The sequence below is a fragment of the Lampetra fluviatilis genome, chromosome 8 (assembly GCF_964198595.1).
Source record: "Lampetra fluviatilis chromosome 8, kcLamFluv1.1, whole genome shotgun sequence".
Lineage (NCBI taxonomy): Eukaryota > Metazoa > Chordata > Hyperoartia > Petromyzontiformes > Petromyzontidae > Lampetra > Lampetra fluviatilis.
The window spans coordinates 6,291,260-6,315,660 of NC_136282.1; the positions used below are offsets into that span (position 1 = coordinate 6,291,260).

The 24,401-nt window shown below is 40.7% G+C and overlaps 1 protein-coding gene across 3 annotated transcripts in view; it reads right to left on the reverse strand.

The window, feature by feature from the left end:
- Positions 1 to 24,401, reverse strand: part of LOC144933797 (nucleobindin-2-like) — a 116,265-nt gene that overhangs the window by 18,590 nt on the left and 73,274 nt on the right. For all 3 annotated transcript variants that reach the window (XM_078858931.1, XM_078858930.1, XM_078858929.1), the window contains exon 10: positions 14,125 to 14,214. In XM_078858931.1, the coding sequence (XP_078715057.1) occupies positions 14,125 to 14,214 (90 nt within the window). The remainder of the gene's footprint in view (positions 1 to 14,124; positions 14,215 to 24,401) is intronic.

Genomic DNA, 24,401 nt, shown 5'->3' on the forward strand with positions numbered 1-24,401 from the left:
TGCTTTCGGGACAAAAACAGGCAACTGCATTTTGGACCAGATCGTAAGTTGAACAATAAAGATGTAATGTCATCATTGCAGTTTATATTTTCTTTCCAAAATTAGCACGCGTCTTTGCGTGCTTGGCTAAGTTTAACGTGAGGCATAACGTCCACATGTGCACTAGGGAACACCGTCGCAAGTCCAAACACAGACAACAATGAGGCACCAGGAAACCAGCTTCTGCCAAGAATAGTTTCACATTTTCATCTTCTTATTATTACAGTTAACAACCTTGATGCTGAAAGTCCAATCAATTGCATGCGATCCAGTAACTTCTAAGAACTTACAATCATTACATCAATTAGTAAAAATTGTTCAAAGCCAGTCCAGTAATGGCACCAACATCTGCCATTTATCTCAGTCAGTCAACTCATAACACCTGGGTCTGTCCTGTGACCTGTTGGCAAGCCTTCCACACTCCACGTGGCCTCACAGCGCACCTAGCTTGGTGTGAGTGCGTCGTAAGACAGCTGTTGTTGTATATTTGTATATCTATGCATGTGCACGTAAGTATATCTCAGTCAGTCAACTCAAAACACCTGGGTCTGTCCCGTGACCTGTTAGCAAGCCTTCCACACTCCACGTGGCCTCACAGCGCACCTAGCTTGGTGTGAGTGCGTCGTAAGACAGCTGTTGTTGTATATTTGTATATCTATGCATGTGCACGGAAGTATATCTCAGTCAGTCAACTCATAACACCTGGGTCTGTCCTGTGACCTGTTGGCAAGCCTTCCACACTCCACGTGGCCTCACAGCGCACCTAGCTTGGTGTGAGTGCGTCGTAAGACAGCTGTTGTTGTATATTTGTATATCTATGCATGTGCACGTAAGTATATCTCAGTCAGTCAACTCAAAACACCTGGGTCTGTCCCGTGACCTGTTAGCAAGCCTTCCACACTCCACGTGGCCTCACAGCGCACCTAGCTTGGTGTGAGTGCGTCGTAAGACAGCTGTTGTTGTATATTTGTATATCTATGCATGTGCACGGAAGTATATCTCAGTCAGTCAACTCATAACACCTGGGTCTGTCCTGTGACCTGTTGGCAAGCCTTCCACACTCCACGTGGCCTCACAGCGCACCTAGCTTGGTGTGAGTGCGTCGTAAGACAGCTGTTGTTGTATATTTGTATATCTATGCATGTGCACGTAAGTATATCTCAGTCAGTCAACTCATAACACCTGGGTCTGTCCTGTGACCTGTTGGCAAGCCTTCCACACTCCACGTGGCCTCACAGCGCACCTAGCTTGGTGTGAGTGCGTCGTTAGACAGCTGTTGTTGTATAGTTGTATATCTATGGGTGTGTGCATGTGCACGTAAGTATATCAGGGTGTGCACCTAAGTATATCAGGGTATGTACATATGGAGAGCACTAGTGTAGCGGTTATCGCACCGCGCTACGGACTCGGCGTCCCGAGTTCAATTCCGCTCACGGCCAACATCAGTGACGATTATCTGAACTGGTCCTGTGATCTGCCCTAGGTCGACTCAGCTTTTAATGAGTACCCAGTGTGGTGTATAAACATTGCCACTCAGGAGACAAATGTGGCTAAGCATGGTGCTGTCCACCCACCCCCTTGTGTGTTGTTCCCACCTTCATAGGTGCTCGTTAACAACGCTTGCCCGAACAGCCTGTTAAGGCTATATTGAGGATTTTTATCTTTGTATCTATGACGATGTGTGTGTTTGCTTGGATGTCCAGTGTGAATGTATGTGTACATGTATTTGTATCAAGTTATGTATTGACCGTTGATATATGCAGGTCTTCTCATCTCAGATTTAAGTGTTTTAATTACAATGTGGAAAAATACATGTTCCACAAAAATACTTTGTAATGAGATTTCAAAATCAGAATATTTATTTATACTGGAGGAATTCGATGAGCTATGAAGCCCTTTTTCATAAATATCCAGTCGGGGTGGGTAAAAACCTTACAACAACAACAAACAATACAAACACATGATAGGAGTGCAAAGTACAAGAAAGGTAAACAAATTACCCAAACACAAACAAATAATACTAAACCATCCCCATCCTAGCAGACAAAGGCCACTGAGGTATTAACTTATTTTTCAAAAAAGACCTGGCCACAAATGATAGCTCAACAAAAGTGGCTTATCATTTGGACATTTAAAGCAGCAAAATAATCTAAACGTATGTTTCTAAATGTGGCCAGTGTGAACACGTGTTCTTTTTTTCAGCACTAGTTTTTAGTAATTAAGACAACCCTAGAATACACCTCTGCTCTTCAAGAAATTTGAAACATCTCTATCAAGCCTGCAGACTGCATATCATGGTTTGGTATTCATACAGGTGTCCTTGTAGTATGTAGCGTAGGTTTAAAGCTCTTTAGGAAAATTGGTTATTTCGTGATATAAACTCTCAATGGATTCACAACATACCATGTTCTGGTCGGCATAATGCTTGTACATTTCTCAGGAATGTTGATGTTAGCCTTTGGGTCTCGTGCCCTTGTTTACAGATGGGGAAAACGTGATAGGGTTTTTGAAAACACGGGAAGGCAATGCACCGAGGTCAAAAACATGGGCATTGGGAAGCCACACCATGCAAAGACCTGTGGTTCTTTCACACCACAGCTCTTCTCGATAACATCAAGGGGGAGAACATGTTTTGAATGTTTACTTCGTGTAAGTAAAAAAACGTATGCACATTGAAGCACAATTGGAAAAACTCCAAACATATGAAAAACAACATTAATCAGACAAACTATCTCTTTCACAGCCATCTTAAAAACATGCCACTGCTGTGCGTATTTTCCTGATGGCTAAAACGCGACCTTTCAGGTTTGGTGGCAGTCAAGTGTGGGATCAGCCTATAAATATTGTGAACTCGACAATAGGATGTTCAAATGTCCACACTTAGCGTGCAGCTCTCTCCAGTGGTGATGCGGGCCAGTGTTGTTTTTTCTCTTTCCGGTTCGAGCCGTCACACACGCGATGGCGCGCTTGTGGCAGTTTGGAGACGACACTTGGGCAACACGACCAACCGAAGTGGTGAGCGGTTGCGTAACAGATAAAGGAGCAGCCCTTATTTATGAGCCTTGAGGACCACGGGGGAAAAGCCATACCAGCGGGCACTTCTTTTCACGCCTGGCAAACAATGAGTGGGTGGCCAGCACCACCCCCGCGCGCATAACTGCACTTATACCCAAACACCCCCTCTTTCCAACACACTCCTTCAGTGCAACAAAGTCAGGAGCAGGTACTCATCACTGGCTGTGTTGACTTGGGAGAGGCACTCACTGGACTTCGAGACCTATTGTATTTGTGCAATGCTTCAGGCTTGGTGAGTGGCGTTGACGTGGGATTGCTGGGTGAGAGGGGCGAACGCCTTGCCCGCTATGCGATCCCTCGTAGATAACAGTGTAGGGGAGATACTGCAAACCTCAACAGTTGTCCACGTGCAGCTAATTTGTCAACTGTTATACATCATTGGCTTTTCTGTGATTTTATTTTGTCAAGTAAAACAACATATATAGGACTAGAAAAGTGGTAGCTTAGTATGACGAGTGTTTCTGGGAAGGTACCATATGAATCTGGCTCGCACGTAGAAGCAAGGTGCAACTGTAGACACACAGCATCGAAGACTCTGGTACTACCATAAGGTGACGATCGTCCAAAAGTCGAAGAAGAATTGCTGACGCTGATGACGCTAAACTTTTTTAACGCGAGTGCTGCCCAAAGAACATAAAACAATTTACACTCTACCATGTCCAGAAATAATGTACTCATCCCTTCAATAATGCTTCCACACAAAGTTCAGCATCTTCAATGCAAAGTGTACTTTATACAATTTATACATTGCAATGTTCCGGGTCCACTAACCCCTTCACCAATAACACTGACCAGCATGGCACAGTGCCACCAAACGACCCCCATGATCAACGAGGAGTGGGGAGGCTTTCATCTGGAAATTCAATGACAAGGGGGCTATAATACATTACTATGTACAATGGGCACATAACTATAGGAGATACTACATTTTCCATTGGTGGGGGAGTTCAACTGTCAATGGATTTAATAGATAACAGCAGTCGGGCTGCGATTGCATACCATGGGCATGGACTGTTATAAAAAAAAAAGTCCAGCTCTATCGTCTTGTTCCTTCGCAACCTTCTAGTGATTCAAAGTTTTCATCACCCTTTCACAGGGTGCATATGACAGTGGACTTACAAAAGAGCCCTTTAGGGGTTTAAAACACCATGGTGTCAGTGTTTTTGCCAAGTGGTGCACAAGTCTGCGTGCGACAGAAGAAGGCCTTTCCGAAAAGCATGCGGCACCGAATTTCTAAATAAAAGGGGACAACGCTAAATAGGCAAGTTGGCTTTGGCAATGCCCACAATGAGAAAGTCCTGTTTGACTAACTTACTTGCCTTCATCAATGTTAAACAGCGTCAAGAATATAAGGGGTGATGTAAATGCGACAGCCATCAGAAAAATGCCTCCATCATATTAATGATTAAATTATAATTTCTCAACGTGAACTTTATTTTGGCCATTATACCTGCACGCTAAAACAGGGCAGTGAAACGAAGGTTTGGGAATTTTAATGTGAACATTGAGTATCCACACAATTATTTTTTTTACAATTTACAAACGACAGTCCCATTTTACAAGGAGCTATATGGGGCGTATTAGATCCTTAGTAGGTTAGATATTAAATCCACCTTGCTTCTAACTGATTGGTTTTAGGTACCCTGTAGATACTTGCCAGGGAAAGATCTACGGAAATAACAGCGCAAAGGCGGTTTATAGCTGCGACCCTAAATCTTTTTTCAGCCCAAGGACCACCAAATGGGACTATCGTTAACAACCTCTGTGTGAATGGGTCTCTGAGGCCAGCCGTTTTAAACTGTATACTCTCTCGTGGTTAAACAAGTTCTTTAGGATAACGAGTGTGTACTTTTTTTACTAATTTCCCCACGTACACAACAGGTTAGTAGGCTAATTGGCATTAGGGTTCAGAATTGTTAATTTAAATGCAATGCATTAAAAACATTGCTACCAGTGGCAATGCCTGTGAAATGAAGGTGGGAGGAAGGAGGGAGGGATGGGGGGGCAGAGGGGGGGATGGGGGGACGGAGGGGGGGGGGGCGCTGGGGGGAACGGAGGGGGGGATAGAGGGGGGGGTGATGAAATTGCATGCTTGGGACTGGAAATTTAATCGTGGAAAAATGTGCCCACGTCAACGTCACAAAAAAGTCCTGCTTTCCTTAGCTCAACAACGCAATGCTTCCACCTAGGTGGCATGATTAATAGCAACAACACGTGGGACAAGAGAAGTCATTTCCAAGGCATGCAATATTTCAACCAAACGCATAATGGCGATGAATCAATAACAGTGGCTTCACTTTCTTAACGGTCACTGCTCAAGCCCGGGTGATGAATTGTTTACATTTAAGAACAAGTTATGAGTGTTACGAAAACGAATTATGCGAACGATTTAAAGCTCAAGAACGATTAATGGTGTTTTACACATATCATATTTAAACATACAATATATGTCATGGGACCTCCTCCTTTTCCAGTTCCAGAATATGATAATAGGGTTTTCCCTTTTTTTCTGGCAACAACACAGGTGTTAAGATGTTAAAACACCAAACTGAAACCTTTTACGAGGAATCACGTCTGCATTAACCACAATACTTGCGGTCAGAATGCAATATTTTTTTTAAAACATACTCTCATAATATATGCATACAGCTTTCTTTCGAGCCTAATCTCAAACGGTATAAGACCAGAGGACGCCAAAAGGCCAAAAGGCGTCCTCTGGTCTAACACCGTTCGAGACAAGGCTCGAAAGAAAGCTGTCTTTGGTGTGGACCAATCAGTTTCCAAGACAATGCATATATTATCAGAGTATGTTTTTTGTTTGCATTCTGACCACAAGTATTGTGGTTAATGCAGAAATGATTACTTGTAAAATGATTCAGTTTGGTGTTTTAACATCTTAACACCTGTGTTGTTGCCAGAAAAAAGGGGAAAACCTATTCGTATACAATAGATGACATGGGCAAAAACAAACCCCTTCTATGAAAAGCCACTAATGTTGAATACATAACATCTTGCTCCTGCGCAGAGTATTGAAAACACGTGAATTAATCATTAAAGCAATTTACAAACCAAACGTCTTAGCCACAGCTAACTGTGGATAAGTGCCCAATAGTGGCAGTACAGAATTCATTCATTGCATGAGGAAAAGTATGAACTGAAATGACAAAAACAACGTGAAGTATGCATTGTATACAATGGATATATACAATCAGCACACCGACAAATTAATTCTGTTAAACCATACTCTTCATGTACTCATGAGCATCATATGAAGATTACATTGAGCACACATGTGAGCATCAATAGCTTGTATGCAATTCACTATGAATCCACGTTCATAATATATACAGTGCAGTGTCCAGCCTTGTTGTTCTATGGAAAGCTGCATGTTTACACGTTTGGCTCTGTTGTTTACATTGGGAGCGGTTGTAATTTACAGCAAGTATGCTATATTGGCTTTTCTGGAGGTACAGTGCAGGTTTTGACTTATCAAAAGGTAGGACACACAAGGACAATACCACTAAATCAAAAAGTACCTCATGGATTCCCAATTAAGACGCTGCTGCTTATTTAATTACTGCTCCATTACTTTTGATAATCATACAGCAGCACTTAAGGTTGTGTAAATGTGTATTAGTTAATCTTGATATTTTTCAACACATGCTAAAGAGGGAATTCTGAAAACCTTCTTCATCAAAGAGCTGTCATTCTCTTTTTGGCTTTCTAGAGATTAAATTGAATGCTAATATTCATTTTCAAATGTTCAGCTGGGAGCTACAGGGAGCAATGAGTCTGCTTACTTTTACAGAATATTTTTGCAACACTTTCAGGAGCAGCAAGGACTCATCTACGCATGTATGTATGGCACAGGCCCTGTCCATTCATTTCGAGATACATTAATGTTAATTAAACAAAGCATGTTTGCATGCATGTTAAAATCGTACTCGCACAAAACCAAAAATAATGTACCTACTTAAAAAGAATATATTTGATGGCAAATCATCACCTCAACGACAAGGCTCTAGTCATGAAACAATCAGTATTCATGTTTTACTCCACGAGGGCTCCACAATTGACCTCAATAGGAGGGCAGCTTTGGCACAGTGTGTTCAAAAACAATGAAAGGGTAACATGTGGAGAAAGCATTAAGCATTCCCCCCTTTGATTAAATACGGCAATGCCAAAAAGGCATGTTTTCATAACAGCACTCGTAGCACGCCCGAATAATAGTGCAGATTGACCCCAATATCCAAGAACTAAATCCGTGCTACTATATTCATATTCTACTAGTCTAAGGCCTGTATTTGTTTGCTGTCAGTTTATGAAACCCGACCGTGGGTCGCCTCTTCCCTGCATGTCCAAGAAGATGGTGTTGTTCTCACACAGAGGTGCCTTTATTTCACGATAAATGCCTGCATTTGATGGCTTACATGAGCCCTTTTTACTCAATAGAGTGGGCAACAAGAAGCAGCTTGAGGTTAATGGGTCTTTGATTCTTTTTTAAATGTACCCGTAGCCAAGTTTCACATGATTCTGCTGACGGTAGCAAGCCTATTCTCTGGGCAAGTTGAATCCTGTGCCAAGCTGGCATCATGGTGGTGTGATCCCACGGGCAAACAGAAATCTGCATGGATATTGCAATTCAGAAACTTGGCTCTCGGACAGTCTCCCTGTGGCTCGGAGCAAGTGTCAAAAGCGGCCGTAAATTTCTAAAAACAAATACGTGCCCATGAACGAAAGTGCCATTCCGTTTTGTTGACAATATTTTACGTGACGCATAGAGAGGGATTTATACGGCACGATCTTGGTTAGCAGAAATGAATAATAAACTAATTTAATTATACGTTATTCAGCAGTTTTAAATGGTGAAGGGAACCAAATCAAGTGCGTGCGAACCTACATTTTAAAGTTCGTTTAGTAATGACTGTTCAGAATTTTCTTCAGTTGAAACAAATATCTTGGAGAACGTCTTCCCTTAAGGTCGCAAAGACGGGAGGACGTTAGAATGTAGATAATGTGGTTCATTTCTATTGAAAATTTGACTTTTGGTTTTGATGGGCTATCACCTGAAATTAGGTAATCGACAAGAACAACAGGATTTGTAAATGTAACGGGGAGGCCTACATTCAGCAATGGATAGATAATGGCTGATTATCATCACTATGTAGATCCATTAGCCGAAGGCGTTTCCAACCAATATTCTCCAAATGTATTTGTTTAAGAAGACAAACCATGCATCGGTTTTAAATTCCCAAGCCTCATCAGCAAAGTGAAAACTGTGAAACTAATTCTGCAGGTTTATATAAGGTTATTTTAAATCTTGACTTAAGGTTTTCGTGACTGCAGGAATTCATATTCTTTGGGTCTTTCGGTAAAGTCACGTAGATAGGTTGAAAGAAAATAACAAAAAACTACAGTAGTTTTTAATATTTTCTTTCAACCTATCTACGTGACTTTACCGAAAGACCCAAAGAACACAAGGTTATTTTGTTACCAATACATAGCTATGACAGTGTAGAGCTATTTTGTACAATTTTGCGACTCTGCACTCAGAAGGCCCCATAATGTTCATGTAAGGCCTCGTGGATATTACACCAGGCGAGCTCGTCGTCGTTTTTTAAGGCCATATCCAGCTGATAAGACTTAAAAAATTAAACCTATTTCAGGGTTTTTATGTTTAAATAAATGCCGATGGAAAACATGAGTCTCGAAGACCTTTTGGCTGATACAACTTAAACGTTACTATTTTATTTAAATGAAGAAAAAAAAACCTGTCTGTATATTTTATTATTTATTTGATCAGGCTTGTGTCTGTGAGTTTGCAATGGAGTCTGCATCGCACCGCTTTGTAAGTGTTATACCAGTGCAGTGAAAAGTGGGATGCAATGTTCACACGTTGTGAACAAATGGGCTGTGAAGAATATAACCACAAGTGTTTTTTTTTACAAACAACCGATAACACTGGTCAACAAAAAAAAACAGTTTTTTCTGGCCTGGACTTTTGCAGGTGTTTTAGACTAATTTCAGGGTGCTGATTCCAAATCTGATCTCAGATTTGCTTTATCACATCTCATTTTTATGCTATCGGCATACCCCATTTTCATTGATTATACCCGAAATTAACTCTGTCACTTATGATTGCAAGTTGTTGCGAGTCAGTGACTGCTATAGTGTTAAAATATGGTGCTGTATTTTTAGGATAGTGTGTTTATAATATAATTTTATGTAGATATCCACATTTATTTAATATTTTGCAGTTTTTATTGAAAATGCAATATTTGATATCTCAAAAACCTGATGTGATAGACAAAAACTGATGCCAGATTTGGAATCAGCACCCCAAAATTACCTTAAAACCGTTGGAACACCTTATGCCAGAAAAAGTGTGTTGACCAGTGTAATGTGTCCCTCTTATGGAAAAATGCATACTGAACGAAAGGATATGTACAATTTTTTTTCAAGTTAAGTTGGCTTATAAAATGTTCCTGCTGGTTTCTATATTGACACTGGCCATCATTGCCGTCTGCACTAAAGAATGTCAGAAAAAAGGACAAAATCACGGAATTATAAATCAACTGGGAATAGAGATTAAACGAAACACTTTCAAAATTTAAATGCCATTATTACGCAATGTCATGCTGTTAAATTATAAAAGTGTAGCCTGTGTCACATGCCAAAGTTCATGTGTCTGAGATACGAATAATAACAAATGGAAGCAACTCCTGTGCCAACATTTGGATGTGGCTAGGGTTTGTGTTAGAGCTGTCAGTGTGGTTAAACTAAATTAGAAGTATTGTACGGTGAACATAGTAGCTTTAGATTACGGCATGAGAAAGTATCAATCACAGTTATGAACGATATCCATTATATTTTCATTGCCAATCGACTTACAAGAAACCCTATGGACATCTGAAGCATAGGCTGGGCTATCAGTACTAAATATTGACAATGACCACAAAATCCGATGCAATCTTTAACAAGCTTTTTGCAAAGATCAAACACAATTATACATCGGATTCAGAGTTGCTGGCATAAAGTAATACTAACAGGATACAACTTCCATTTACAAGATGCTAATGGTAGTCATAAATCTTCATGTTTATACCATGCAAAAGAAAATGTGGTCCACCTTCCTTTCCAGACCAATATGTGATCTGTCTTGCTTTTGGCCACCCAACTAGCGGCAGAGATCCACCAAGGAAGTGCAGCTGCGTAGGTGATAAATGTATACAGTTTACGTGACCCGGAACGTACAAAGCACAGCATGTGCATAAAATTATGTTTATAGCTATAAAAATAGGATTTAAAGCAGTGGTTAATTTCACCCAAACGTCTAATCGGGTTATTGTAAATTTGAACTTTTTTTTGACCTGTTAGGTCATAACATATCCAGTATAACCAAAAGCTGGTTGCCAGTAAGCCGGAATTCAGGATAAGGTAGAAGGCTTCCTAAAAAGAAAAATTCCAACCAAAACACAGTTCAGAGTTTGGGGGTGGTATGAGACGATGGACATGTGTGGACTAGTAATTATAAACAAAAAATGAGCTTATCTGTTGTATAGTATCCAATAAACATGCGTCCTTGGATGGCTTGGGGTCTGCGTGGTCCTGTGTGATATTGTTCAACGTTATGTATTTTTAAAAATAAACAAAATAAATTCTTTAACGCTCATCACAAATTCTACTCCACCTTCCACATCGAGTGAACCACCTCTCCCTTCATCCTCTGCTGCGCAGTGATTTTGAAGCAACACGTAGTAAATTCCATCAACAGTGAATTTGTTACGAAATTGCAAAATATATATTGAATAGTTATGCAGTGTTCATTTAATATCTTTGTTGTTTATTACGTGTTAAATTAATCACAATTGTCGTTTCTTCCAAAATATGTAATTATTTGTAGTACGTTGAACGTTTCCCAGAACCAGAAAGCCTCTCCCCACCAATTCAGAATTTTTCTTTTTTCCTGGAGGAATCCGATGAGCTATAAAGCTCTTTTTCACAGATGTTCAGTAGGAGCAGGTCAGAAAGTTACAACAATCAATACGAAAACATGACAGGCGTGCAAAGTACAGGAAAGAATACGTTTTATTGCGCAAACTGTCAGCTGGACAATTCCCACCAATTAAAATTTTGAATTATGTCATTACGTGAATCAAATACAATTCATCACAAGATCGTGGAATGAGCAGAATTGTATGGTGGGGGGGAGGTAGTATTGAGCTTGGTGTGGCACTCAGGTAAGAAAAGAGGGAACCATGGGGCTTAGCCTGCCAAGTGGAGCCTCATTCCACTCCGATTCAGATGCACAGGGAGTGCAGAAGCTCATCTCGACATTCAGGCAAGACATGGCCCTGGCGAGCCTCGCAGACTCACCACTGGAACACATGTACGATGCCAATGTAATAGACATTTCGACCACAACACCTTCACCACCATGTATCACGATTGAAACCTATGGTCGTTTGTGGCGATGCCCGAACAGCTCAAATCGAACCGGATAACAGCCAGCCGGTATCAACAAGAAAATCCATTGGAACTTATGGGTGAAATTGTTTTCATTCCACCACACTTCTGGCGTGGAGTTCAGGCACGAAGGGAAGACCCGATTTTTCACTCAAAGGGGAATCTTAAGTTCTGAGAGAATCATGCAGAATGGAATAGCAGGAATCAATCAAATACGATTCCTGCAGGAATGACCCAAGTCTACATTCTGTAAACTTCATAGCACGTAAAAAAAATCGTACACATGTGCTACCTATTTTAATGCTTACTAATACACACTACTTAGGTTTGTGTCAACTGAAAATGTTTTTAAATCGTCTGAATGAACGTTTATTGGACAATTTAGCTAAAACCTACCAGGTGTTTGTGCTATATTTGGTAGAATATTGCTGTCATTAGGCCACTGCTTGCTGAAACAAAAACACACACACATTCACTGCTGGGAAGGTGAGTAATACAAACTCATTCTCGAACAACTCTCAATTCTGGGAAATAAACACCGGCTATCAACTATATCACGTGGATCAGTAACATGCTCTTTTCGGTAAAGTCACGTGAGACTTTACCGAAAGAACCTAAGAGTATGTATTCCTGCAGTCAGGAAAGCTTCAAATCAACATCAGTAACACGGACAATGACAAAGAAAATGAAACATCTGAAAAGTGCATGATTGGAATGCCACTCTGGGACACTTTAGCCATCAGCTTATCAAGCGGGAAGTGTGGCAATATGTATATCTGCAGCTGTAAAGTTACTTCGCGAATGCTGATGACCGTGGCCTTCAACGGACTGAGTTGGTTGTTGGAACATGCAAAAGTACAAATAAATGAGTCCTTGTTAAATTACTGTTCTTGTTAATTTTCAAAGAGGCTTCTCCACAAGATCATTGTGTATGTTGAACTTCTTTCGCACTGTAGGTAACCAACCGTGATAATCAGAGGTGCGGTGGAAGGAAGCGTGTAAGAATGATTACAGTAAGATTTGTATTTTATTTTGCAAAATGGTACAAATGGAACTATATGAAGGTGAGAATTCATGAAGGTACCTGATTCAATCAAATTTGTGAGCCAAAGTATTTCCCTGGCTTGGGCATGTGAACAGTGTTCTATACATATTAATCAGATGTATGCATGTATGTTAGACTTGTCTGGCATGGATATTTAAAAAAAGACACATTGTCCTTTTGGGTCTTGTGCTAGACCTTTAAACATACACCAATGCTCTATGAACTGAAAAATCGATGTAATATTTTGTTGACAACTACAACACTTACAACTGCAACAAATGAGTTAAATTATGACGTCACTCTGCTGCTGCTCTATTTAGGACCGGGAGCAAGAGCAGAGCCTCATCATTTTGGCGAATTGCCCGATGATGCTGGATGCAGTTACCAGCGAAACGTCGTACTCAAAAATTGTAAATGTTGTGGTTTCACGCTTCAACACACCGGTGGGCTAAAGTAGTGAACTATTTGTCTTTTGTCAACGTGACACTTTTTTGCTGATTGGCCGTGTCGGGTGGTGGAGGGTTACAACACATTAATAAATAACGCGTTCTAACCCAAAAACGTTTATTATGAAAACTGCAACAAAGTTAGTAATGTGAAAAAACTAAGCCCTTAACAGAGGCAAAGACGGTGCAAAGGAGTAGTTCCAATCTGTGGTTGCAAAGCATTCAAGCTTTGACGATCGACTTAATTATTAGTTTGTCTTTCCCTTTACATTTCAAATGGAGCTTAATCATGGCTGGTTGCATGAAATGAAAGCCAATGGTAGCTCGATAAATATATTGCACTTGATGGATATTGAACAATAAGGTTATTTTAAAAGCCCCAGGGCAAATCTGCCCAATGTATGCACCAAGCCTTGAGAGGCCTGCGCAACTACATTCACAACGCAGCTGTGCCATGAACCTGTGTTGATGAATCACTTGTTAAAGGGTTCATTGCCTAAAACGGTAAAGCACATCCATACATGCAAACCTATGCATGCGTGCATTATTTACACAGGTTTGGAACAAAACAGGAAGACACTGAGTAATGAAGCAGCATCAACTTAACGTAGGAACACATATACAATAATCCTGTATGCATAAACATGGAAACATGAAATAAATGCACACAAACACATGCAATGCTACACTTGCACACAAGGCAACAATGGGTTTGGTTCAGAAAGCCAAAGGTCGTTGTGCAGTTTATGATCTCATTAATGGGACAGATGTGTTTTCGTTTAGAACAGGGTATCAAGGACATTTGGATACGTCCTCATCGTAAAATTAGAGTTTAAACATTCAAATATACACGCAAACCAACCAATTTCCATTGCTCCATTATGCACACACACAAAACCCCAACCAACATACACAACAACACTAACACACCTGTGCAAACGGAAACACACATGTGCACATCACATATGGCTGCAGGCAGGAACGAGCGCGCGTGTGTGTGTGCCTGCACGCGCACAGACGCACACACGCACGCGCACAGACGCACGCACTTACCGCCCATCCCTCTGGCTCGGTGAACTCCTTCGTCTGTGTTGATTGTAAGAATTCGTCCATGCTCACCAGCCGGTCTGCGTTCTTATCCACCTGCAAAACACATGCCCAGCTCCATTTAAACAAAAGTTCAGCTGTTTAAAGAAACACCATTAAAGGTACCACCGGTGCACACATTCAAATATTTTTTTGTTAATAGATATTTTTAGACCGTTTCTAAGAATCCAAACCTTTCACGTTTCCGAATAGGCAAGTGAGCATTTGGTTTAAAAAAAAAAACATCTTGCAGTTGAGACGGAAACGGTCATGTAAGAATGTATAATCATGTAAATCCTCGCGGAATGTTGCAATCTGATTAACCTGTGGCTATAATTCAATCTTTATTGGATCAGGGAGGGGTGCCTAATTGTTACATCAAGTGATTGCATACAGCTATCAAAACCTGAACAAGTAGTCTCAAAACACTCCCCAGTTAGAGCAACGATGAGATGTTGTCCATATACGGCCTGCTTGCACATCCACTGCTGCATGAGGGCATCCCCACACTGTGCAGGTCGCGGGAGTTCATGAGAAAACTTAACTGCCCCAGTCAGCGATGATTAGTGCCGGCAGAGAACATCGATGTGATAGCTTATAAGTACAGTACAACAATGGATTTCGCTGCACTGCCCTCTGTTGAGATGTTGTCCGCTCACCCCAAACTTAGCGTGCTATACGCATGAATATTAATACATTTTGATTTGAAGCTTTCGTGACTGCGGGAATCCATACTCTTTGGTTCTTTCGGTAAAGTCACGAAGGTAGAAATAAAATAAATCACGACGTTTCGGGCGCAACACCAGTGTCCACCTGATGATGGATGCTTGTGTTGCACCCAAAACGTCGTGATTTATTTTATTTTCTACCTACGTGACTTTACCGAAAGAACCAAAGAGTATTAATAAATTTGTTGCTGCAATAAATGAACCTCATGGCGGGACCCCGGGGTCCGGAATAAACGGAAGGCAAAATCGTAATGAATATAAACGTCGCGATCCACCTGGTGCGGATCATTCTGTTGTCGTGTCATCCAAGCGCCGTGAGGACGAATGCGCCGAAGAGCTGAACAAGCGAACGCACTCCATGCTCGCGTATGGGCAGGATCATGAGTCTTATCCAAAGCTGCTCAAACTGCCTACACGACTTAAGTCCTTTATTTGTCATAACGGGATGCATAATACAGTAAAACTGCTCTCTTGTCTACATTATTATTTGTGACCTATCAATGTCTGCAGCCAGGAGCAATCGATGACAATCCTATTATCTGTAGATGTTTAACAGATGAGATGCGTTGCACCGTTAATTCCTCCTGTCTGATAATACTTCTCTTGTCTGTATGCATCTGTGGAGATAGGTTTTTTTTGCGGTTAAGCCATAGTCCCCACGTACCTCTCGTATCAATGCGGATAAGAGGAGCGGCGACCCACTACTCTGTAGAGTAACATTGGTATAAACGCTCGTTACAATATGAACATCGCATTGAAAACACGTACTATTTTATGTACTGTTTACAAAGTGTGTTCACAAATCCACACTGAGAAACACGATGATTGACAGAGGGTTGTAAATTATTTTTTCGATAGTGTATTTAAATAAAGGTACTGCAGGTAACTAGTTTTCAGTTTTAAAGGCATAGTTTAACAAGACAACACTTCCCACCATCCTTCATACCCATTGGTGAAAAAGAGGAAAGTTTTTGTTTAGATTATAATTTAATGTTTATGCGAGAGCCGTGGGCTTATGGAACCCCGGGGTTCTGCCATAAGGTTCAAATACCTATCTCTATAAAATAAGTGGTTAAACTAGTAAAACAACATCTTTGTTTCATGGAGATGTTTTACCATATATACACAGTATTTGTAAATTTGGCCTATGCTATTGGTACATAAAACATAGTGGCACATTTTGGTAAAGCCCCCAAAGCGATGAGTTTCATAACATTGAATGCTTTAACACAGCCTTAGTAGAATACATGCTTCCAAGGAGGCTAAATCTCAAAATGTTTTACGTATTCCCAGCTAAATTATACCATAAACAGGGTTCTTCCTATTAATCTTCATGGAATGTGAGATCAGGGATGAATTGAGTCCCGCTTTTATTTGTGAAATGAAGCGAAGCGTTTTCAAAAGGGGCCACATTACATGTGGTCAACGCAGTCCAATGCACACTTGGTTTATTTCCAGATTTACATTAAATCACTTGGCTGCACTTGAGATGAACACTTTGAAACACTCGAGCTGGCTCATTGTGATGATCAAAGCAGTGTAATTTATCTCTCGGATGCGGTGCACTTTGATTTGGGATATAGTTCAAAATTTCACGGAACGAACACAAAAATACAGCATCTAAATGTACAACGATAAAGCCATCTGCGGTAAATTAAAATGCACAGTCCGATTAATAAATCCAGAATAGAGTACTTTAGCACTTAATTAAAAAAATGGGAATTTGAATGAAGTGTTATTGTTAATTAAATGGTGTGTTAGCATTAGTAAAAAGCGTGAACTAATCATGGACACTGCAAGAACGACTTCCTGATTGCAAAGTTTAATAACATAAGTTTCAATGGGAAATATTTTCAAATCCTGAAGCTAAAGTCCAGTTAATAACCGTAAAAATTGAATAAAATGCAAAAAAAAATCAAAATTTAGGCATCATTAATTCTAATTATTAACAATATTGTCATTACATTTTTGGAGAAATTTGTAAAAAATATGGACCACTTTAAAATGTAAGCAACAATCCTACTGAAATGAAGTGTAAGCAAAAAAATATATAGATATAGATTTGTGTATCGAAAAAGAGCTACATTTTACAGCTTGTTCGGCTTAAGAATAATTAGTAAATTAATCGGAATATAGACAGAATACCACCTTATGCTACTGGAACTGTGAGTTCAATGTGCAGGCCAGACCTGTCGCTTGTTACGCTTGCTAACTGCAGCCTCAGACAGTGACTCATATTAAATGTTTTCCATCACTCCACAGTAAACTCGGATGATCATTGAAGCTTGCAAGCAACCAATCACAAAGCTGAATGCATGACCACAAGGGTTTTGCCAAACCAATACAAAGAATCACAACTGAAGAGACTTCATAATACAGCAACGCTTGATTGGTTGAGATTGTGTGCTTAATCACAAAACCAAGCAACTGATAAGGCAAAAAACACGTTTCGGTTTACCGCTCACAAATAAACGTTGCTACAAACTGACATCACAGTAATATTCACTGCCAATGAAATCTGCAGAACCTTCCCATAAGGCATGCCACAATACACGATTGTGAACGTTAACAAACAGGAAGAAACAAGACGATGGAATAGGCCATAGCGATCACCTTTTTTTGGGTCGTATTTTTTATTATTCTTATTTCACAGCATCGCACTTGACCCGCGCTCAATTGCATGGATCTAGTTGAGAAAGAGGCTGAATTGGATGTGGTTGATGTATTTTATTATGGGTGGTATCACGTGGTGGGTATATCTCATCTTCCAAGTGGTCCTGGGCCAGTTTTTTTACATTATTTCGTTCTCAAGCGGCGCAAGCAGCTTGTGATTTTTAATGACTATAGATTCGTACACAACCAAGACGGATGTTCTGTTCAATGAGACCAGAGTTCATAGGCATAAGTGAAGTTGAAGCAAAAATTATGGCATTGCAATGAATATCATTTCGTTTGAAGCCAACATTGGTTGCGCTATGGAAACAACAGCCCGTCAGGGGAATGTGGAATTTTCACCAGCAGCTCAGTACCATCAAGTGCCACCCGATTGCTTGTTCGAGCAAGGATAACCGTTGATTTGCCTTGGATCTCGGAAATGAAATTATTTTGGCTGAAATATGAGAAAGTATGATATAAGTTATTTCACGATAATTTACGGTGGTCAATCATGCATGGGTGTATGCATGGGACAACTGAAAGCACATTTCATTGCAGGCAATCTCCCTGAAATCCCCACTGCTCCACTCACCCCATGGGTCATGACCAACGCAACGTGCTGGCAATTCCTGCCCTCACTAGGGGATGTGGGATCAGCGGTGGAATTTCCATAGGCGCCCAGACACTTGGCAGCCATGGCAATGGGGATGATGGAAATCTTCAGGGCCCAGTAACTTTGCTTGACATTACTTTGCGTGCCCTTTGTAGTAGTGGGCGTACATCAAAAAAAGTTTACATTTTTATCAAAAGGAGTGGCTACTGGAGAACAGTTGTAATTTAGAAAAATTATTAACATGAATTATAACCAAATGTATGCCAGCGCTCATATACGCTTGCGCAAGCATGTGGCAAAGTACGCCTTTCACATGTGAACTTACGTGTATATGTAATCATACATCTTAAGATAGTGTAATGTCTCACTAGAGTGGACTGGAGAACATCTCCTGTTTATATTCCTGAGCCAGTCGGGGAAATTCTACATTGCTATGAGAATGGTGAAACTATCTAAAGGCCAACCAGTGTTGACTATCCACAATATAACACTGTCATTGACCCTAGAGGGATGAAAGGTCCGACTTGACCACCAACCAAGATTTTAATTTCCAGCCTTTCAACTAAAGAGTCATCACAATTTTGATTTTAAAAATTCGTGACTGCAAGAATTCAGATTCTTGGTTCTTTCTGTAAAGTCACATAGATAGGAAAAAAAATCATTACAAATTTAGCAAATAATAAAACAAAAAAATTAACCCGTAAAAACAAAGTTTTTTACTATAAATCCTTTATATGCGTGTTCAATGGGCCACAACCCAGCCCACATTGGTCTTTGAAATGGGCGGCTAGACCCATAGGTGGCAGATGGCTGCCACCTATGGGTCAGATGATTGCCTGCCACCATTAAGCAATTGGTAATTAAATATAATTTATTTTTTCCTAAAAAGTGTAACATTTTAGAATTTTTTTTTCACGAAAATAAATTGTCACGCACAACGAGTCTGTGTGCAAAATGTCAGCTCGATTGGATCACGGGAAGTGGGTTAAAAGACGACCGAAAGATTTGCACGGTCGTAAGCGCGCAAGCAAGTGAACTTAATATAAAGGATTTAAAAAAAACCCACGACGTTTTGATCGCAACATAAGCGGTCTTCATCAGGCGGAGAGAAAACAGAGGGCAAGCCTCCAAATGCAACTGCTTATAAGGGTTCCAAAGTGAGTGGGCAGTGGACGAGAGCTGTACAAGCAACACCCTAATGCAGGAGAGCTGCAGATACAGCTTAGTTTGTAGACGCCGGGATATTGCATGTCAGGAATCTTGTCCTTCACAGATAGGATTAGGTCACGAATTTTATGCACTGTGTTAAATCGGACCTGGATCTTGTGTTTGTTCAACATGGCAATACTTCTGCCATGCCTGATCATTACTTTAATGCGGCTGGCTCACGTTAAATTGATTTCTCTAAGATGATGGTACTTTGCAAGCCGACTGGCTATCAATAAATATTCGTTCACGAAGCCGTCCATATATACAGACAGAGACACAATTTCAACCGAGACGACGGTTTTAAACTCAGCAATCATTGGAAAGCTGTCATTAACCACTTTGGGTCATGACTTGATTTGTATTTTCTTGTCAACCTCTACCGACAGCAGTGTGGATGTGTGTAGCGAGGTTCAAGTTCAAGTTCATTTATTAGGTATAGCCCTGTGAGCCATTTGGCTCTTGAATCGGGTGCAACCGCAACAAACAAAAACATGAACAAGAAAACATCTTAAAGTGACTATGTGACTATGTTCAAACTGAAAATCCAGGGAAAAAAACAGCAAAAATTCCAGAAAAAAGTACCATACACCAACGCTGTGTGCAATGCCCCCCCCATCTCTACCCCTATCTCTGCACCCCCTTCTCTCCCCCCCATTGTCTGCTCCTACATTAGCGCTGGCTGACTGGCTGCCCCGCGCATGCTGTTTGCGCTGCACAAGCTCTCCTCATCCCAACTCCCCCATTGTTCTGCTCCTGCATTAGGGTGTTGCTTGTGCAGCTCTTGTCCCCTGCCCACTCACTCTGGAACCCTCATCAGCAGTTGCATTTGGAGAGGCTTGCCCCCTCTTTTCTCTCTGCCTGATGAAGACCGCTTGTGTTGTGATCGAAACGTTGTGGGTTTTTTGCTTTTATTATTTTATATTTATTTTACATTTTATATTACTATTTATCGTGGGTTTTTTTGCTTTTATTATCTTCAATTTATTTTTGTATTTTTTATTAAAAAAAAATTCTACGTGACATTTCCGAAATAACCAAGAATAGTCATCACACATGCACCATATGGATGAATCAATATACATGCACAGTAGAGCTGGGAGAGCCTCACTATACCGAGCCTAGAATCGTGACTACTCTCAGAATCAAACACAATTTCTAATGGGAACATGGGATCAGCAGACTCATTGTACAATTCGTTGTTTGCATTCCTTGATATGTAGAGCAAAAAATCGGAGCACCCGGAGAAAAATCCACTTGACCACGGGGAGGGAAACATACAAACTCCAAATATACCTTCTGTATACCAGGTGAGGTAGTTAACATCTCGCCAAACGGACCTTTAAAAGGTCCTTTACAAAAGTCATTTGGGAATCAGTGGACAAAGAACTACTTCAACAAACACTTGCCTATAAACAAGGGGGTGGGGAGTAGTGGGAAAGGTGGTAGATGTGTAAGGAGTAAAGTATACTTTAACATGCCTTACATTTGATGGTTAGACAATTAATAGCACGTTAACATGGTCACAAATATATGGGCACCACTTCAATGTGAAAATCAACTCCAAATGTTTAATTGCAAACATATGCTTTACAATATTTTTTATTTTAATACAGAGGCAATATTTTTGGAGATTTTTCAAGTCTCCAAAGAGGTATTTGCATGCTGGAGTGTCAAAGTTTACATGAAAAACTCAACATAAAAATACCTAAACACTTTTTTATAAGTGCGCAGCCATATATTTGACTTTCACTGTGTTATAAAAAAAAATCTGGCCGGGTTGCACTGTGAGCAGAAAACGTCAACTCGACGATCCGTGCAAAATCCCAGCCAGGTGCCCAGTGAGCGAATTGTCTCTCTGCGGTTGATAAAAGGAGTACTCCTAAATAGGAAGTCAAGACAGGTCGTGTTTTAGAGAGAAATAGGAAATGATACATTTCCATCCATTGCTACAGATCACAAATGTAAAAGTATTACACAGTATTAAATAATTATCAGATACAAGTTTGAGCTAGGATGATGAAACTATGAACACACACACTTGATGGGAGTGACGATATTATCGAACAGTCCCATCCATAACACATTCCTGCGGAGGGAGCTGGTAGGAACGTTGGGTTGCTCGGTCAATGGCCAGGGTCAACTGCGGCGTGGTGTATTCCGCAAATATGGCCGACTGTGAGGGCGGGCACAAGCCGTTGTGAGTAGGTTAAACGTTGAGTTTTATAAGGGCACCACGGGGTGACCAGCCCCTCCCACCCAGCCCCTCCCCACCCTCCCCACCCACCCCTCCCATTTTTGGATGCACGACGGACGGACACAATAATCCCCTGTGGGCTGGTGGAACCAGGTGGTGCCAAGCTGTGGCATTAACGACACACGTCTTGCCGAGATAGGAGAGGGCCCCAGGCATCCGCCAACATCTCAGGTTCTGATCGTTTTGAATCCTTCCGTTTTGCACTTTTGCAGGTAACCCAAGCTTTTTGGTTATACAAGAGTTAAATATTTGAAGGAATATGTTGCCAACATTCAACCATGCCCTTCAAACAGCTGTCTAAATAAAAATGTCCAATAATTGATGAGATCTTTATGGACACCCTGCAGTTAGCCATAAGAAAGGATATTTGAAGCAGTATGGATAATAACTGAGATTTATCTTTTCATGCTTTACTGACTTGGAAAATTAGTTATTCTAAATGCATCCAAAATGCCCAGCGACTGTATAATTTTACAGACTTTAATTATGAATTACATGCCAATAAACAATGGTTGTAGCTTGCAAAGTCATTATATCCATGCATTTGCTTCATTAGCCTCTAATGTTCCGTAGACGTATCATTTCCTGCACCAGCATATCATTTTTATAATTTTAAACTTATTTTAGTGATACTATCTCTGTTTGTACTACATTGGAAAAAAATACAAATTGGTGTAATACATTGTATAACAATGCTTTTACTTGTTCTGCTAACTACCTTGTCATATTTTTGGAGTTGTAAATTGTATTTCTTATTTAAATGTTATGATTTAGCTGAGGAATTGCATGAATGTCAAATGTTGAAGTAGTCTACAGATTGGGCAGATAAGATCCAAATCTTGACATGGACAAAATGTTATTGCATAATATCCTGCATATTGGATATAAGTCAAGGTATTTCCATGCTCCCATTTGTAGCCTGTATCAATATAACCCCTACCATATGAATGGTAGGGGTTATATTGATACAGAGTAGTTTTATTAAGGCACATGCTATATTTGGTTACAAGAAAGTACAATTTTATTCTGAAGAGAGTTATTTCGAGCACAGCTGCAGCCACTAGCATTGTGCATTTTCGTAGTTTTCTCTGAACGCGACAATACTTCCAAAACACCGTGCAAAGTCAAACTTGGGAATCTTGTGGAGTGAATGTCCTCTTTGCTGTGGAAATGTGGGAGCAACTCTGTCAGCTCTGGGCTCGAAGTCACCGCTGATGCGGACCAGTTTTTACGCGGCCACGTTTGCTAAAAAGCATTTCGAATTGGCAGGCGGCAACCACAGGCCTGACACGAGCGTGCAAGGGTGACGTAACATCCTCCCCCCCGCCAAAGAAAGGGTTAACAACAGCCAGAACAACGAGCAATAACGTAGGCGGTAAATATGGCATCCATTATGGCAAGGGAGCCGAGGAGGCATGGAGGGGCAGGATGCCATGCATTTAACTTGCTGTAATGGTGTAGCCATAGCGATGCTACCATAAAGAGGGGGGCTGGGCGCAGCATGAGCCATGTCTGGGAGGCTTCACGGCTCCACTGGAGGTGGGAGGCACTCAGTGTTATTAGACTTGACGATAGCATGAGGTCAAGAGTGTCTGCACTGCATGGTGACTGCACTGATAGATGCCTCGAGTAAATAGCAGCAGACAACCTTTACTATACAGTACTCTATGGTCGATCCAAACATTCTTTATATAAACAGATATTATACAGCGTGCGTACATAATGTTCATTGCCTCTCCCTATATATGCGTGCACGGGCGAAACCTGAACCAGTTATTAAAATGGGTTGTGTCAGTGATATGTGGCTGTTAGTATATCGTGGACTTAACCTAATGTTAACTAAATAAAATAAGGGTTGAATAAATGAGTAAATATTACACTTAAAACCAAGCATGTTTTATCACTGCTTGATGCATTACAATTAATGTATGTTATCTATAAGAAGAAATCTCATTCATACGCTATACATAAATACAATTATGAAACAAAATGTATATATATATTTTATTATTAGGAATAATTGTGTTGTCTTTTTTTTCAAACCAGAAGCACAAACGTATGTATATTTTGCTTGCATTAACTTTTTAAAGGTTTGGCCTAGTCTCAGGATTGAATGTTACCAAACAATGGGCAGACAAGTGTACATTCCCCTCCACACATTAAGCACTCGTGCACTGATACAACAATGCGAGTTGGAAAAATAAGTAAATGTTTTTTTGCGGATCCAACGCGTGCAATGTTTGTGGCATTGTACATTTTTTTCTCTACGTCTGGGTGACCGGATGGAATTTTTCGAGGAGCTATACATCGCTCTGCTAATTAAAACTGTTCGATACAGACAGGCCCACAATCTGGCCAGTGCCAGTTTTCGGGGCCAGGCAGCTCACTACGGCTACGGTCAAGTCGGGTCAGAAATGCCTGCCGTGCGGCCAAGTCAGGGCTTGCCTCTCTTCCTCTCTGCGGAACAGCGCTACCTACGAAGTGCGATGCAACTGCTGCGCCGAGAATGGACGGCGGGAGAGGGCGCAATTAAATAATTATTTATAAAGATCTCCGGCTGGAAGCGCTGTGTTTAAACTGTGGCCTGACAAAAGACAACAAACCATCCAACGTGAGAAATGCTGCATGTTTTATTGAGGGGACAAAGGGCTATGTGCACATGGTGTACCATGCATCTTGAAAAGTTTCATTCCAGTCGGTGACGACTGCACTGTTATTGGTTCCGGTTTTTCCGATCCTTATAAAGCAAATATTTTTTGCAGCATTACATTAACTCGTAAGAAGT